At 42.2% G+C, this 18,962-nt stretch overlaps 1 protein-coding gene across 1 annotated transcript in view; it reads left to right on the top strand.

Moving 5' to 3' along the window:
* Positions 1–18,962, top strand: part of CAPN7 (calpain 7) — a 136,735-nt gene extending 117,773 nt beyond the window's left edge. The window contains exons 17-21 of the mRNA XM_082257541.1: positions 2,589–2,734; positions 11,477–11,539; positions 12,605–12,735; positions 15,080–15,172; positions 18,540–18,962. Coding sequence (XP_082113667.1) covers positions 2,589–2,734; positions 11,477–11,539; positions 12,605–12,735; positions 15,080–15,172; positions 18,540–18,684 — 578 coding nt within the window. The 3' untranslated portion in view covers positions 18,685–18,962. The remainder of the gene's footprint in view (positions 1–2,588; positions 2,735–11,476; positions 11,540–12,604; positions 12,736–15,079; positions 15,173–18,539) is intronic.

The raw sequence follows: 18,962 nt of genomic DNA on the forward strand, positions 1-18,962 counted from the left end.
AACAAAACCTTATTAATGTATGTTGTTTACTGATAATTCAGAGCTAAAGAAGAACTTTGCATTATTCCTGGCTGTGGCCACTATTGCTCTTTAATGTGTCATAGCTGTATAGGTCTGATGCTTTAGTGGAGGTTGACAAAGTAACAAAGTCTGAGAAGGTTCCAGGTACTTTATGTGGCTGCAAAGGAGCTGCTCTCTTAATGCAAACAAAATGGCTTATGATAATTTGATATATTTTGTGACTTTGGCAAGGTTTTAATAATGGATTAAAATTATTCAGTTCTAAATGATGACAGCTCATTGGGAATGCTTGCAGATATCCACGTGTACACTAAACGCAAGTTCAAAGCATGAGATCTTATGTGTATTTGACCTCATTTCCAAGTCAGTATTTCACTAGACAAATAACAGCTGTCAAGTATAACACAGTTTTGATCTCTTTTAAATGGCAGTTTTTCAGCTCTAGCAATTACAGTAAGCATGTGGGTGTGTGATAGTCTGTCCTCATTGTGTCGTGCTTTTCCTGGCTGCATGACATATAATTAAACCATCTTGTGAAATGAAGGCATGTTTATGTACAGTAGACTGCATGATCCAACACAGATGGTATTAATAAAATTACAAAATCAGTTGGTATTCTTAAGAACTTATGTATACACATACAATAAGTGCACATCCACACAAATAAAAGTCCAGAAACATCAAGTAAAAACATCAGTGATGTGCAAATCTTCGAAAACCAGTAAAGTCTAGGAATTAAAGTTATTGTAAAGTCTTGTTTGTTTTTTCAATAAAATACCAAACATGTTCTACTTTCCTCCTCTATGCAGTTAGTTTTGCACAGGGCAGCCTGGATCCTCCCCTTCTCAGGTCCCTCTTCAGGTCTCCTGGCCCCTCCCTCCCTTTGAATGCCCTCACAGCTAGCAGCTTCCTATGGGGGGGCACCTGAGCCATGTCACACTTCCCTGTGTCCCTTCAGACGCAGAGACCCAACCCGACCCCACCCCCTCTCTCCCAATTGGCTAGCTGACTTTGATTGACAGCAGCAGGAGTCAGTGCCGCCGCTGCTGTGTCTTAGCTAATCAGGAGGGAGAATCTCAGACGGCTGAGAGACTCGTGGACATCGCGGGATCGAGAGTGGGTTAGGTAAGCATTAGGGGGGCTCAGGGGGGCTGCTGCACACAGAAGGCTTTTTATCCTAATGCATTAAGATAAAAAAAAAAACTTCTGACTTTACAACCACTTTAAAACATTCAACTTTCCACCAACTCCATGAATGTATCTCGAATAGACGACCAAGACACTCGTGCCCTTCACCACAAATAAGGTTGGCCTCTTACTAAATATGAAAGATCCCACAGAGATCTGCCTGGCATGTAATGAACAGACCTACAGACATTTAGCCATGCAACAGCAGGACACCAACTTCTGGGTGCCAGTAATTCCAAGGATCCGCGTGTCAGATCAGCCTGCATCTGCATTCATGGAGGAGAACAGAGGCCACACATAGTGTAAAACCGCCAAACAATTTATTTAAAACAAAAACAATAGACCGGTACTTACTGAGGTAACAGAAAATACAACATGTACTGATGCCTCACGGCTGGCCACAGGTTGAGCTCGCTGATATCACAAATTAAGCCCCTCCCAACATGTTTCGCCATCAATCAGCATAAACAATGGAACAGGAGCAAACACCGGTGATGTCTAATGCAGTTTTAATACAGCAGGCAGCCTAAATAAACTGCATTAGACGTCACTGGTGTTTGCGTCTATTCCCCTGATGACACTGTTTGACAGCAAAACATGTTGGGTGAAGCTTAAAGTGTTTGTAACCCTTAAAAAAAAAAATGGATCTTGTTCCTTTAATGCATGATATAGAGCACAGTGCTTGTGCTATGTAATTTGGCCCTCCGTATCACCTAAAATGCCTGGCTGATCCTGCCTGGTTCTGCCCTCCCCCCTGTAAACTGATCATGGTTTATCATGGCTGCTGAGTCCTGACACCATGGTCAGTTTACATGACCCTGTCACCTACAGCCCTATTCTGTCTTCCCCCTCCCCTCCCCTCCCCTCCCCTCCCCTCCTTGCCTGTCGGCTCCGACTGCTGCTATCATTTCTGAGAGTAATTAATGCATTTTCCTCTATTACAATAACTGATGTGCCCTGTTTATGTGGTTTTGTAAAAATAAGTTGTTGTATACTGTATTTCCGAGCGGCGCTCAGCGCTCACGGGACCAGCCCCCTCTCTCCTCCTCTTCTTTCCTTCAGCAGGGGTTTCTCAGCCCCTCCCACTGTAGCTGTCAGACTGGGAGAGGAGAGAGGCGGTCGTTCACATGAGTGCCGAGGGGTGCTCGGAAATACAGTATAGAACAGGTTATTTTTACAAAACCACATACACTGGGCACATAGTTAATGTAATAGAGGGGATTGTAGAAATGACACTCCAGGGCTTAACTGCCACTTTTACTTGTAACGTCAGCGCTCTACATACTTGACGTAAATACTGAAAATAAACCTGTATCAGTAAAATTTGTAATGGGGAATGTTTGCTGTTGGTAGGTATTAACGATGTGTTTTTCTTACAGCTGATCCTGCACCTTACATTGATGGAATCAGAATAAACAGCCCTCATTACCTGACAAAGATACCCTTGACTACCCCAGGATCCCACAGTTTTACTTTAGTTGTGTCTCAGTATGAGAAGCAGAACACTATCCATTACACACTCAGGGTAAGTCACTAAATTTTGGGTTTAAAGTTCTTATGCAAACTTCTTTAAACAGCATCAGAAGCCAGTCTCCTCTGTTTTCTTTATCTGTGTGGGTATAACATGCACTCGTATTAACACTTACCCTTTTCTGAGTATGAAATGTAATTCAGCTTTAAAAGATCAATTATATATCCATGGGATTCATGTGTTTTCCAGTGTTGGCAGTCACAATGGTCAATTGCTGATCATATTACAAAACCAGAATTAAAAAAACACTGACATTATTTAGAACATGCAGAGGTTAAAGAAGAATTTTGGGACAATTTATCTAGGGAGGAGATCCCAGTTTCCTGTACTACAATAAGGAAAAGATCCTAAGCAATGTATACTTCCTCCCACCTCCTCCAGCATGTAATCCTGAAGGTTTCCTAAAGACATCTGTGGGAAATATTTCTGTTTGACTCGCCAAATCAAAATGAACAGGAAAGCTAGAGAAAAAAAAAAAGCGTACAGCCTGGCATCAATGCACTGCATGGTTGTAATAGTGGCAATGTATGTGAACAGACCACAGGAACTGGCCAGCAGAGCAGAAAGGAGGTGAAGAATTTATTTTAATTTCATGTGAAATTTATTTTGCGAAGTAAAGTTATATTGGTTGTGCTTTGCCAAAATTGCACTTTGATGTCATCTTTAGGCCTTGATTACAAGGAGAGTGTGTTTAAAGGGTATGTGATCACAAATATATAGATGTGACAGCACTCCAACGTGATGTGAAGATTTAGTTTAATATTCGATAGGCACCCATATTTTGACATCACACAGGACATCTTTAACTATGCTGGTGGCTATAGTTTATTTAAATTGCATCTTCATACTAAATTACCAATTATGGTTATCTTGATCTTTGCCACCTAAAAGCAGTGCAACAGTTGAATGTAAAAATATAAATGGTTAAAAGTAATGAATGCCCAACAAATCTAGACACAAGGCCTTTAATGCAGTTGCTGAGTATGCTACAGCTGCTTAAAAAGGGGTTCCGCTTTTACCATCTTGCTTTTAATTAATGTATTAAAACCATTAATCGAGAATGATCAAATGCGTGCTCATTAACATTTAATGAGCTGAGTCTGTCCAAGGCTTTTTCAGCATCTAAGCTCCATATTACTGTTTCTTATTTGGTGCAGTTCACTATATCTGTAAGGTCAATTGTACATCTGGTGTTATTGCCAGCCTGTCGGTTCCAAACGAATCCTCTGTATGCATGGTTGGAGAAAAAATGGGTTTCCTACTTTTTTGTTCAGTACAGAACACAGGAATCAATTAATAGACCATGGGTTATATGCCATAACCTTCAAGTGGTTGGACACTGGAGAAAAGCTTCTCTGGGTCTTGTTTCCTAGTGCCCCTATATTGTATATCTATGTGAGGTTCCAGTGTTTTTGCTAGTGTTCTTAGGTGATAGACGCCTTCGCTCTTGGAGAAGAATTTCCTACTAGTTTTTCACCTCCTTCAACTGACACCTCTATCAAGGTCTGACATCCTTCTGCCTTCGTGGCTGACTAGTAGTTTCCAAATTGGTGACCCTTGAGTACACCCAGGGACTTGACAACAAGTTTAGTGAGCCACAGGGTGCTATGTAGGTCCAGTGCTGTGGTCCATTCCTATGGCACCCAGACCCTAAAGACCTCTTTGAGAGTATGCCCACCATGACAGGTGAAGTTTGGACCTTGGACGGAAAGTAGACAAGGTAAGATGGGATTTTCCTGTATTCTTATACATACCAGTTCCTGGCTTACATTTCTTAATGGCCTTGTAGTACACACTACATCCTCATTCTACAAGACATGCCACAGTGCTATGCACACAAGCAGTTCAAGCAGATGTAGACCGACTTTTATTTTTTTTGCCGTAGCCTTATTTGTCATTTCCCATCCTTAAGTTCTGCTCCAGTTTAGTGAGGTTGTGTTTATAAGACTCCGATCTGCACATTTTATGACAACACCACAAGCTTTTGTTTGCCAAACCATCTGTTAGATTCTACAGAGACACAGCCATTGGAACTAGGTTAGCACTTGGGTTGTTGCAACTTCCTCATATTGGACACTCTGAACCCCCTTAATCCTTGTCCATTCCGTGAGAGCCACACAGGTGAAGACTTGACAGTGGAGGATTTCAGGCATTTGGGAGCAGGAACAGGACACACAGCCTTGAGTTTGCTGCAGGCTCTGAAGAAACTCCAAGTTCTTTTCAAGTTGATAATGGTTCCCTAATTCCAGAGGAAAGTCTAACACCATCACTGCTGCAGACCTCAGGCTCCATTATAGGTCAACATCTTGCATCCTGTTTAACTAAGGCAATATTCACACTCATTAGGTCTGACCTATTCCAGGGGGTTATCAGCCACAAGCACTTTTTGCCTCCCCCTAACTAGAATTCTAGCTTAAAACAAGAATTTCCTGACAAACTCGTGGCTGCACAAACCAAGAGGGAAGCTGACATGACATTCCAGCTGAGGCATTTCAAGTTTTACTTCCTTACCCTGTCACCATATGCTGGCTACTGTGGGTTTATTGATTAAGACAGTCTTTGGAAAGACGCACCTAGTGCTTCCTAGCCCCCATATATTCAAAAAGTGGGCCTTTTCTAGAAAGCCATTTTTTACACTGCATCAAACAAGTGTGGCTTTATACAATGCTTGGCCAAACTCAGTAGAGGTTCGTTCCCCTTCCTGATAATTTTGATGTCTTGTATCTTATGGGTCCTTAAAACTCCAGATGAAGCACATATGCGAAACATGTTGAGTGTTCTAGCTCAAAAACTCTACTAATCATATGTACCTACGATGACCACACCGACAGATCCCTTCGAAGGACAGCCCTACCTACCTGTCTTCTTTGACGGATCCCTCTGATGTGGAATACATCGCAGATAACTATTTAATTTATTTTCTCTGTATCTGTGTGCTTATACATTCATTTATTGTATTCTCACCATCAGTCACAGAACTGCTGGCATATTGTTGCCTTACAGACACCGTTTCTGTTTTTAATTGTACGATAATGAAATGTTTATTTTTTTATTACACCCCTGTGCCGATAAAGTCCATGTTTACTTGATCGCATAATTTAGTTGTATCTTATGAACCCAGAAGTTAACAAAAAAAGGCTCTGTCCACATTGTGGACCCAGCCATTTATGCATTGAATGCTCAGTCTACCATTTCTATTAGGGATACTTCCTCCTTTAAAGATTCAGTGGATAGGCATTTGGAGACTTCTAAAAATGTCCTTTGTGCAAGCAGGTCCTACCCTACAGCCGGCTGTTATGGCTTCTTGGGCTGGAGAAATTCATTGTGAGCTTTCTCATCATGTGGATAATCCTAATTTCTATGCCCCCAGCCCTACTATTCTGTGTAGAAGCCATGGAGAATGTGATCTATCAGATCTCCAGAATGTCTTTATTTTCTGTGTATATGGCGGCATATAACCCATGGTCAATTAATAACTTCCTGTGTCTTGTACTGTATTCAACGATACTGAATTTATAGGTACCTCAAAATTCCTCTTTTTCTAAATTGGGTGAAAAGTACTTACTGTAGGGTTCCTACCTGGTTTCAGGAGGACTATATTTTGAGAACTGAGCATCAAGCTTGGAATCTGCTGAGAGTTTAGAAAGGAATTGGAAATGTCTTTTTGTATAAGAAAGTAAGCCAGTCGGCCAGTCAGTTTTCCACTAGGTACGGTTTTTATCTCCTAATTTATTTCTTTATTGGGTATGGGATATTGAGGAAATCCTATCTTGATAGTTTGGGATGGTACATTGAAGAAGGAAGGTTTGAATGAGAGACATAGGTTAGGGTCCTGCATGTTGTCTGCGGGTTCCTTAAATTTGTATAGGCAGGTCTAATAGACATCAAATGTAGACACAACTTTAGTAGGTTAGAAATGTTCAACACCTTGTTTGTCTTTGATATGTATGGTTTTAAAAGACAAACCTGCTGAATTTAATCAATGATAACAGAGAAAGCAACAATGAGATTAATACAATTAAATTAATATCTCACGTGAGTGGATAATTGCCAAGTATTATAGATATAGTGAAAACCCTTCCCACTGCACCTCGGATTTGGGGGGTACAGCTGTTATTAACCTTTTTTGATGTAGAAGGAGAGAAGGGTTAGTGTTCAATTATATAGCAAAACATTCATTATTTACGGCCTGCCCAATTGGAAACACTTTTCTTGCACTTTAAGAGCCGGTTCACACTGGGGCGACCTGTCAGGCAACCTGGTCGCCTGACAGGTCGCCTGCCATAGAGAAGCTGTGGACCCGTTCTAATAGGAGCTACACAAGTCGCTCTGACTTAGAAAAAGGGTCCGGAGCTTCTTTGGGGCGACCCGGAGCGACCTGCATAGACTTCAATGTTATGAGGTCCGTGCCGGCCGCTCCGAGGCCGCGGTGCGAGCAGCGCACCGCGACTTGTGAGGTCGCCCCGGCAAGTCGGATCGCTGTAATGTGAACCGGCTCTTAAAGTGAAGTACAGGAATTGAAAAAAAAAAATAAACATACATGCTTACCTTTTTATGGCTGCAGCCTGCCAGCTTGAAGACTGTGAACTGAGTGATCACATGACTGTTGATCGCTCAGTTCTCATTCGGTACTGAGCAGAGAAAGGTGACTGTCAGTCTCCGGTTGTCTGCTCTGCGAGTGCTGGGCTGTGGAGGGGGCAGGAGTGTCTGACACAGGCCAGGCATGTAGATGGATCTCGACTTTAAAGTTAGGATCTTTGCCAAGCCTGTACCGGCACTGTGGCATCAGCCGATAGCAGACTTTATCCGCTGTTGGCTGAATCCGGGTCACAGGAGTGCAGAAATAAGTGTACTCCTGTGACCCAGAAGAGAAGTATAGCCAAAAGAGCTTTGGCCAAACTTCTATTTTTAATGTAAAGAAGGGGAGAATAGATGGCAATTACAGAAAAAGAGGACAATGGTTTGTCTAGGTTTTAACTGGAGCTAAGATGACTAAGCAACTTCCTGAAAAAAGTTATATTTGTTTTATACATATAAAAGTCTGTAAGTATTTTGTTGTTTTATATGTATTTGTATCTATGCATTGTCATGCACCTCAGTGTATGTGTTAAAAACTTTTTTTTTTTTTTTTTTTTTACATTTTAAACAGTTACTATCTTTATCCAAAGCTTTAAAAAGTGTTGTGTACCTTGGGCTCTGTTAGCGCCCATTCAGACTGGCGCGACACGACTTGCTGGGGCGACCTGTGAAGTCGCGGTGCACGCTGCACCTTGGCGCGACTTGCAGGGACTTCATATAATTGAAGTCAATGCAAGTCGCTTCCAGGTCGCCCCAAAGTAGTACAGGACCCTTTTTCTAAGTCGGAGCGACTTGTGTCGCTCCTATTAGAATGGGTCCTGTGCTAATCAATGGCGAGCGACCGACCGCGACTTGTCAGGCGACCAAGTCGTCTGACAAGTCGCGCTAGTGTGACTGGACCCTTAGAGAGTTCTCCCGTCACTTTATTTTCAGGGTGACAATGGTTTCATCAGATGGGAAAAGTGGAAAATTCTTCAACAACCAAATCAACAAAAATGTTTTAGTCTCTTTTAGGCTCCATTCACATTTAGTGTTTTGGGATCTCGGGCAGAATCGCACTATAATCGCAAAATGCATGTTCGGGTGGCATTCATTTTCAAAGGCACCCAAAATGTGTGGTTTTGCCACAATTATCATGTGATAAACTGCAACACGCAAAGCTTGTGTAGCGGGTTCCCCGCCGTGCCAAGCTGACTGGGGCTCTCACTGAAGGAAGAAACACAGCCTGTCAGCTTCTGCAGGGGAATTTCCCCCCTCCCTCCCCTATTCTCACTGTGCAGTGAGGAGAGACACACACAGACAGAGCTTCTCACTCTGCTTCCTCATTGGCAGGGGTGGGAACCAATGACACTCAAGGAGTACTGCAGCAATGCATCATGAAACCTGTAGTTCCCATTACAAAATGGCCCCATAGCTTTTTATGGGGACAGAACTACACAGATCAGCTGCCCTCAGGATTAAAGAAAGGAAAGGACACCATATTGTCTGCCTGGAGCTAGGGGACACCACCAGGCAAGGGAGAAGACCAGACCTAGGGGAGAGGTGTTGCCTCCTCAGTCGGCATATCGTCCTTCCAGGCATTCATGGCCAGTCAGGGTACATCCTGTCTGAAATGGGGATCTCTAGTGCATCTCCAGAGGCAACTGTACCGACAGTGTGAAGTGTTCCAGAGTTGAGGTAACCAGTCGGGTTACCCAAGGAACCTGCCTTGTTCCAGGACATCTTGCTTTGCCTTGACTGCAGAATTGGTGAGCGGGCACTTGCCCATTTGCAGGACACAAGGACACTGCTTACAGACAACTTTTTCACTTTGTCAACAGGAGACCAAGTGCACCAACACAGAGCTAGCAGAAGACATAAGGCCTCTTTCTTTCTAAAGGACTACAACCTGTTTCCCCTCAAGTGATTGGTCCTGTTGGTGCTTTGTGGGACCCACATCTATACTCAGGACTCTATTGTTGGGAGAGCGAGTCTAAATAATAAAGGGCTATTTTGTTTGAGTCAGTTAGAAACAGAGTTCTCACATTTTCTGTGACTGTGGTGTTGAGGTATAGAAGGGAGTGGCCGAGTATACATATTGTCATCCCTCTGAACTTCTGTGACCTGTGCTCATAGATCCCAATAAAAATCAAGTTTATTGAGTTGCACAAGTGTTCACTATATATGTTTTTTACACTGCCTGGCCAGAAAAAAAGTTGCTGCATTGAATTACCTAAGCAACTATCTAAACTAAGCATGCAGTACCTATGCTATTGGATAGTTACTGCATGTGCCCAAAGAATGAGGTCAGCTGACTACCTGAATATACTGAATGACCAGGATATTCCATCAATGGATTTTTTCTTCCCTGATGGCACGGGCAAAATCCAAGATGACAATGCCAGGATTCATCACCCTCAAATTGTGAAAGAGTGGATCATGAAGCATGAGACATCATTTTCACACATGGATTGGCCACCTCAGAGTCCAGAACTTAATCCCATTGAGAATCTTTGGGATGTGCTGGAGAAGGCTTTGCGCAGTGGTCCGACTCTCCCATCATCAATACAAGATCTTGATGAAAAATGAATGCAACACTGGACGGAAATAAATCTTTTGACATTGCAGAAGCTTATCGAAACAATGCCACAGCGAATGAGTGCCATAAAGGTGGTCCAATGTGTGACTTTTTTTTTCTTTTGGTCAGGCAGTGTATATATATATATATATATAATGTATATGTATATACCCATGTGTTGCATCCTATTGTGTTCTTTGCTGTTCTTATTGCCAGAGGCTATTTATCAAAGGTAAAACCTTTGTGTCGGTCTGTCAAATGTAAAATGTAATGTGTCTGTTATTGCACTTGACTGCTTTTATATTTCAGTAAAAAACAGATTTAACGGCTTTCACTTGTGTCAGTTTACTGGTTTGCTTGCAATAAAGTTAGTACCAGGTGTGCCAGAGGGGCTGAGACTGTTTGTTGGGGTTGAGAGGCAGAATACAGAATCAAAATACTCAAGTGGCTCTTTCCGGGGTTGCGCTATACTTGTAACCCAAAAAAAACAGGAGCTTTCTTTTAGGTGACAAGCTTCCCGCGAAGTGGTTTGTCGTGCGACAAATAGCTGCAAAACCACGCCACGTTTAGGTGGCATTAAAAATAAATGGCGCCCGAACATGCGTTTTGGGATTGCAGCATGATATAAGATTGCTGACAGAATCGCAGCAATTCTGCCCAAGATCCCAAAACGCCAAGTGTAAATGGAGCCTTAGTTATGTCCCTTCTTGTCTGATGAAACTGTTGTCACTGTGACAAGTCCCCGTGTTACAAACATCTGACTTAAAACTCATACTCACGGACAGGGGCAGCGTGACCTCACTTTTGATTGCTTGCACTTCACGCTGGTCCTGAAAAACCACTGAGCGGCCATCTTGCTGCTCATTGCATGCTTTTACCTACATACATGCCCGTGGACCTCTCAGCAATCCCAATTCACTGCAGAACTGAGATACATTTTATTGTAACAATCCTGGCTGTCTCCCCTGGGCTGAAAGAACTTGTGCATTGCAGGCTCTGTCTGAGGCCATTACTCTGTGCCCACTACTATTTGGAATATGCCCTAGTTTCCACCTGTAACTTACTGTACTGTTTATAGTTGATCAATAAAGCCTTTTTTTTGTCATTTATGCTGCTTGGTCCTGAAAATTTCTATCTTTTTGTCACCAACCCTTGTTTCCATGACAGCCCAAAATTTTCAAAATACAGTTATCAAAGGGACAGAAAATGAGGTGAAATCTGAACAGGGGCACAGACCTCAAATCAAAAAAAAAAAAAAACCTTACAGGGGTGTTCACCCTTCCCTATGTTATCCAAAACCTAGAAATAATCTTTTGGCTGGAGTTACACTTAATGTACCTGTTCCAACTTACATAGAAATTCAACTTAAGAAGAAACCTACAGAACCTATCTTGTTCGTTAACCCCGGGGACTGCCTGTAGGTAGAAAAAAAGATGTGTTTGTTTTTCATGCACAAATATTGTGTGCAATAGCTTAGATATGAGGGTGAGAAAGGAATGGTGCATCTCACCTGATTTGAATAGGATTGTTCTTTTACATGAGAAAAAAGAAGCACAGATCTGTAATGCAAACGTTTGATTTGATCTGTTTTTTTATTGTAGGTATATGCAGCTTGCAAGTTTACATTCTCTAAGATCCCAACACCATACACAATAAACAAACGGGTAAGACAATTCTTCTCACCTCACTCCTTCAGTCTCCTCTTGCATTACTAACTGACATATCAGCATGGATGTCACACCACTTCCTCAAACTCAGTTTTTATAAAACTGAGCTCATAATATCCCCTTCTGTCTGTGCCCCCTCCCCTGACTTCTTCATCAGGATCAATAATGCAACCCCCCTCATGCCAGGGTACTACGTGTAATCCTGGATCGTGTAGACTTCATCTCCATAACATCTCAAAGATGCCCCTTTTTAACCATTGAAACCACTAAGCAACTTACTCACTCCCTTGTTATCTCTCGCCTTGACTATTGTAACTGCCTTCTCATATGCCTACCTCTCCATAGGCTATCCCCTCTTCAGTCTATCATGAATGCTGCTGCCAGACTCATCTACCTTACCAATCGTTCACTATCTGACACCTCTTCACTGCCAATCCCCTCTGCTGGCTTCCCATTGCCCAACAAATAAAATTCAGAACACTAACAATAGCATACAAAGCTATTTGTGGCCTCTACTGTACATCATCAATCTTGTCTCCAAATATCACCCAAACAGTCCTCTCTGCTCCTCCTAAGACCTCCTGCACACTAGCTCCCTTGTATCCTCCTATGCTTTTCTCGAGGACTTCTACAGAGCCTCTCCCATCCTCTGAAACTTACTACCCCAACCTGTCCAGCTATCTCCTACTGTGTCCACTTTAAGGCGATCCTTGAAATCTCATCTTTTCAGGGATCCCTATCCTGCCTTCAGCTAATAACCAAATCTTCTATTTCTCCCATCAGTTCAGCCCTCACAGTTATTACCTTTGTTCCACCAGCCCCTCCTTATTAGATTGTAAGCTCCCAGGAGCAGGACCCTCCCAGCCCTCTTGTACTGAATTGTATTGTCGATGTATTGTCTCCCTTTATATTGCAAAGTGCACAACCTGTTGGCGCTATATAAATCCTGTATAATAATATTAATAATTATTTCTTATCTTAGCCTTCTACTCCAAATTAAAAGTCACATGTTTAGAAGAATCTTTGTTCTTTCTTGATCTTAACAAGCAATGTCTTTTGTAGATTAACGGCCAGTGGAAGGGCCAGAGTGCGGGAGGATGTGGCAACTTTAGAGAAACACACAAGAATAACCCTGTGTACCAGTTTCACATGGAAAAAGCTGGACCTTTACTGACTGAGTTGAGAGGACCAAGGTACGTAGTATGGCACTTGAGCTGTGTATAAAATTAGCACAAAATATGATCTTCATTTAATACTGCAGCCAAAAGCAGTCACCTCAGACATTAATATTTATACCATCTGGCCAGGAGTCAGTTACATTGCATTTACGTGTTGTATATGATTCCACCAGCACAGTTTTCATAAAACTTGTAAGGCAATTGTAATATTATTTCTAATGCTAATCTCAAAATGAAGCAGAATATTGTTCTCTTATGTGCCCTGTTCACTCCACAACACTAGTATCATGCATAGATTTTTTTTCTTTGCAGGAATCTGCAACGTGAATGCAGTTTTCTCAGAGGAAAGAAACTGACATGAACTCATCATTGCTATGTAAACAGGGTAGAGGAGAAAGCGATGACACACACGCATAAAAACTGATGTCAATGTGCATAAAAACTCACTGAAACACCAGTGTAAACGAATGTAAACTCCTGCCTCTGCAAGTGAAATCTGCATGATTTTTCCATCAGTTTATATTAGGGATCGACCGATTATCGGCAAATCCGATATATCAAGGGCCGATCTGCACTTTCCCCGATATATCGGAATCGGCCCCTGAGGTTACCGATATTGCCAATATTTCGGGAAAGTGCTGTACCGGAGTGATGGCTGCAGTTAGAGGCATCACCCCAGTACCGGTGTCCATAGCCGACGATTGGCTGTCTTGTAATGACAACCAATGCGGCTGAGAAGCCGCTCAGCTGTCATTACAAGGAGCGGGAGGGGACGTCCCCCCCCCCCCCCCTCGCCGCCTTCCACAGCTCGCCTGGGCCTCCCGTCCCACCGGAAGACCCGGGCATCCTACCTGCATGGCCGCCGAAGAGAAGACCCGATCAAAGCCGCATTCAGGTCTGATCGGGTCTCTATTTAAAAACCTGAAAGTGATGTCATGACATCACTTCTGGGTATTCGGTGCCAGATTAAAAAAAATGACAGCATTCAAAACAGCCAAACTTGGCTGTTTTGAATGCTTTTAAGTGCAGAGGAGGGATTTGGGGTCTTTTAGACCCCCCGGATCCTTCCACAACAGTACCTGTCAAGTGTAAAAATAATAAAATAAAACATTTTTTAAATATACAAAAATATCGGCCAATATCGGTATCGGCAACAAAAATCTGATATCGGTCGATCACTAGTTTATATGCATGTATGGTGTGAGCAGGGCCTAAGTCAATGGGTTTAGTTGTAAACCCATTTACCCATTGCAGTATTAAACCCAAAAATAAAAGTGTAATATATTGCAGCTTACAATCATTAAATGTAGTGGCTGTATTTGTTTTTCTTTTTCTTTTTTTTTTTTGGCTTTTTTTACCCCTTTATTTTCAACTGGTGATCGATCAGGCCAGTAAAACGCTTCCTGTCTTAGGGTGTCTCCACTCCAGATAGAAGACACGTTTGGACCGCAGCTTTGTCAATCTGGGAATGCTAGTTTCACTAGCAGGTTTGAATGGACTTGATTTAAAACCAAACTCCAGTTAACACTTTTTCAGCAAAAAAATTTTTTTTTTTCCTTTTGGGATAAAGGCTTTACATAAATCAATAAAAACCAATCACTGTAAGCACCCCTGACAGTGCTAAATGGTTTGTCTCAACCCTATATCTGCTACGTTGTGTGGTCAGCTTGGTCTGGTAAAGGAAGTTGAAAAATAACAGACTTACTGGCCATTTCACAAGGTGAAATTAAAGGAAAAGAGACTATTAAAAAAAAAAATGAAAACTAATGCAGTCATCCCATCTAAGAATTGGTAAGCTGCAATATAAAAAATATTTGTTTTTATGGATTAATTCGGCTGTAATCATTAAGTTTAAAAAGCTGCAGGAACACAAATGACACTGTTGTGGGCTATGGTAAGTGCTTTTTTTGTTGTAATTATACAGCTCACCTTAAAACATTAAATAAATGCAATTTCATTGGTCCTTATGAGCAATGTAGACATTTATATTGACACCCTGGCATTTGATTAGTGATACAGTGTTTCATACTGTACAGTTGATACATACAAAAATTGCTCCACAATAGTTTACTAAAATGGTTACATGACCAGAGCTAAATGTGAATTTTGCATGCAACTATGATTAGTTATTACTATTTGTCTATTACTATTCTACACCAGTCTATAGAAAAACAGAATGACCTCAATATGAATTATATCAAAGTAATGGTGCACATGAATAATCATAAATATAATATTGGGAAGTATATCATGCTTTACTGCCATTTAAGTGACTCCCTAAACATAGCAATGTCAGATTTGTGTCACTTATGCATATGTTAGAAAATGTAATGCAAATGTTGTTGTCTACACCTTGCAGACAGTATAGCGTGGGTTTTGAGGTTGTTACCGTATCCACAAATGGAGATCCAGGACCATCAGGATTCCAGAAGAAAAGCAGTGGAGATTACAGGTATTGTGTTACTGAAGAATATATGCAGTCAGGATTGAGTAGGTTCTTTTGGAACTTGCTTTCATAAACAACAAAGGAAATGGTTCTATGCATTTTGTGTTTATACATGTGGGCAAAGCTGGCTTACATTTGAGATTCTGTCGAATGCAGAATAATGTGTAACATACCAATTTCATTTACGTAATCCCTTCTATTTTTGTATGTGGATGAGGGCGCTATAATTATTTTAATTAAAAAAATCCAAATACCTTTTTCCTAATCGATATACAGCTGTTACGTGGCCCAGCTCTTTCCCAGCCTGTCTGCAGGGAAATATAAGCAGGAGGAGCTTCTATTCCTCTGCTGCAGTCACATGTTAAAATTAAAATAAACAGCCTTTGGAATACTGAGTAAAAATCAATAATTGTCAAACTGTTGTAAATTGTCATACAAATATATATTTAAAATCAAATCTTTATTATTTTTTGGCGATAACATGGTGTGGGCCGCTTTCTGCCAGTCACAGGCTGTGTCATGCCCCTCTAGCCTGTGTCTTAGAATAAGAGGGAGGTGAAGCCTCCATTATTCTACATGTAATATCCCGCCCCCATTGTGTTTAAATAATTACTGGGCATGGGGGAGGAGGGAGGGAGTGGGATACACACACCACTGTGTATACATCCATGTGTGTGACTTTAGTCACATGGGCTGCTCAGATGGGATAGGAAGTAAATGCTCAGCATAGAAACTCACTGAAAACTGAGCATGTGCAGAGTTGCCACCACAGCTGTGAAATCCCTAGCTGAATTGGGGACATAGACAGAAGGTAGAGATAGAGAACAGCAGGATGATCCAGGTTTTTTTTTTTTTTTTGCAGAATACAGAAATCCTTGCCTATTTTGACATAATTGTCGCTAAAGAGTAGGGACCCTAAGCGATTTGCTAGGCGATACCTCTATGAGGAGTCCCTTATTAAGAAGTGGACTGTCACACCGGTGGTGGACCCTCCGGTTTCCAGATTGAGCAAGGCAACCATGATTCCGATTGAAGAGTCCCTGGCCTTTAAGGGTCTGGCTGACAGAAAGGCAGAGGCTGTGGCCCACAATATGTACACTCTGGCTGGTTCGGCACCGAGGCCGGTATTCACCATTGCCCTGGTGTCACAAACTCTGACTGAGTGGGCTAAGCTTTTTCGCCGTGACCTGGAGGGAGAACAGCTCCCCCCTGCCTTTGCGGAGCTGGCAGACCAGTTGGTCCTGGGGCTGCAGTTTATCTGTGATGCCTCTTTGGATGCGGCTACCCGAGTGGCTCAGCTCTGTTTTGACGGTGGTCCTTTGGCGTGTCTTTTGGCTCAAATGCTGGTCTGCGGACCAGACTTCTAAAAAGGCCTTGACTGATCTCCCCTTTCAAGGAGATCACCTGTTTGGAGCTACCCTGGATGACATCATTAAAGGTCTCACAGGGGTTTAGAGTACCTTTTTTATGCAGGCCACTAAGGGCAAAAACCCTTGTCGTAGACGTGGGCCCTCCTTCTCATCTCATAAGAAGTTTTTTCGTCCCTCAGGGTTGACTGACAAGGGCTCGAAGCCTTTCAGGGTCTCCTCTGACAGATACAAACAAACCTGGTCTGGCACGCCGAAAGCGGGCTTCTCCAGACCCGCGGACAAGGCTCTTTCAGCATGAATGTCTTCACTGTGTGGGGGTGCAGAAGTTCAGGATGGAGTCCATTCGCACGGTGGTGGTATCCCTGCATCAGGGGGATTTTCTTGTCTCTATCGACATCAAGGATGCTTAACTGTACATTGCAATATGTGCCGGTCACCAGCACCTCCTCCGCTTTGCCATGGAAGAGGAGCATTATCAGTTTGTGGCATTACCCTTTGGTCTCACCTCTGCTCTTCACAAAAGTGTTAGCCCTGGTGCTAGCATTGTTACGCCAGCAGGGGATCTCGGTTCCCACCCCTCATGTTTAACACTGGTTTGGGATGTCCCAATGGTTAAGAAGATCAGGAGCTGTGTCCGTCAATGGATGAAAGAGAAAATGGGATTTTTGACTTACCGTAAAATCCATTTCTCCAATGTTTATTGACTGATACAGCACCCACCCTCTGTGGAGCTGTAATTCTTGTGACAGCGCGTCTAACAAAACTGAGTACCTATAAGCAGAGAGAGGGGAGTACACCCCCTCGGACTGCCCATAGGCATAGCCAGACTTTTTTTTTTCTACCTAGTGTCTTACTCCTTGTAGGGGCAGTATAACCCAATGGTTAAAAAGATCAGAAGCTGTGTCTGTCAATAAACATCAGAGAAATGGATTTTACGGTAATTCAAATATCCCATTTTTTTTTTTTTTTGCTAGAAAATTATTTAGAACCCCAAATATTATATCTATATATTTTAGCAGAGACCCTAGAGAATAAAATGGTGGGTGTTGCAACTTTTTATGTCACACGGTATTTGTGCAGCGATTTTTCAAACTCTTTTTTTTTTTAAATACACTTTAAGTGCAATTGGAATGGCGCCAAAATACAGAAATTAAAAATTCTCCATAGGTGAAGCTTTAAAAATTTTAGAGTTACAGAGGAGATCTGGTGCTAGAATGATTGCTCTCACTCTGACGTTTGCAATGATATCTCACATCTGTGGTGCGATTACCATTTACATATGCGCGCGGGACTTATGTATGCATTCTCATTTGTGCATAAGCATGGGGGCACTTTACTTTTTCTTTTATCATTAACTATTTTTTACACTTTCTTTATTTTATTTTGTAATAACTTTATTGCCATCACAAGGGATGAACAACATTCCTTGTGAAAGCATGGGCCACGATAGGTCCTCTTTATGGAGAGATCTGGTGTCCATTAGACCCCAAATCTTTCCTTTGGCCTCCAATGCAGCCAGTCAGATACAGATCGGTCTGAAAGGCTGCTTTCCTGGCCGCTGGCGACCAGGTAAACAAGAGTTAGAACCGGAGGTGATGAAATCTCATGGCTTCTGGTTCCCAGGGGGTCACATAGAGAGAGGAACTGACATTGTTCCTTCCTCTATCTGTTCTGTGTAGCCATTGCCACCAGTCGCAGCATTCCGGACGGGAGAGGCGACGGGGCCCACATTCTGCAGCCTGCAAAAGTGACAGCCACTCGAATCACTTGTGTGTTAAAGCCAACCACCGGCTGAAAATTTTAATACTGGGATAATGCCTGCAGCTGCAGGCTGGTATAACAACTGCCAAGTGGCTAACATCTGTTTTTTTTTTTCATCATATGCTGTTAGAAAAATGTTCAAGTTTATGATGGGTTTACTTTAATAGTTATTTCTATAAAACAATTTGCAGTGGTAAACTTGTATAATAGTTCTAAAGAAATGCTATTTTCTGTTCCCACAGATGTGGATTCTGCTACCTGGAAATAGAATCTGTACCAGCAGGCGTGTATAACATTATCCCCACCACATTTTTACCTGCGCAGGAGGGCCCCTTCTTTTTGGACTTTAATAGCACTATACCAATCAAAGTGTCCCAGCTGCAGTGATCAAGAAATGTCAACCAGCTCTTCTCAGGACATATACCTCCGAAATACAATTCCGAATAGTAGCGGGAGAACCCAGCCATGCATGGAGTTTCAATGGCGCATGCAGAGGAATCATTAGGCCTCTCAATGTTCTAGATTGTCATACTGCACATACAACCCTTCCTGAAGAACTTTCTTTTTTAGAAGGGAAAGGGTACTGCTGGCAGCCTGCAGTTTAATGTGTACTTGAATATTTTATTCAAAAAATAGAACTATAAATAAATATTTTTCCAACACAA

The sequence above is a fragment of the Pelophylax lessonae genome (assembly GCF_965119305.1).
Source record: "Pelophylax lessonae genome assembly, chromosome: 5".
Taxonomy (NCBI): Eukaryota; Metazoa; Chordata; class Amphibia; order Anura; family Ranidae; genus Pelophylax; species Pelophylax lessonae.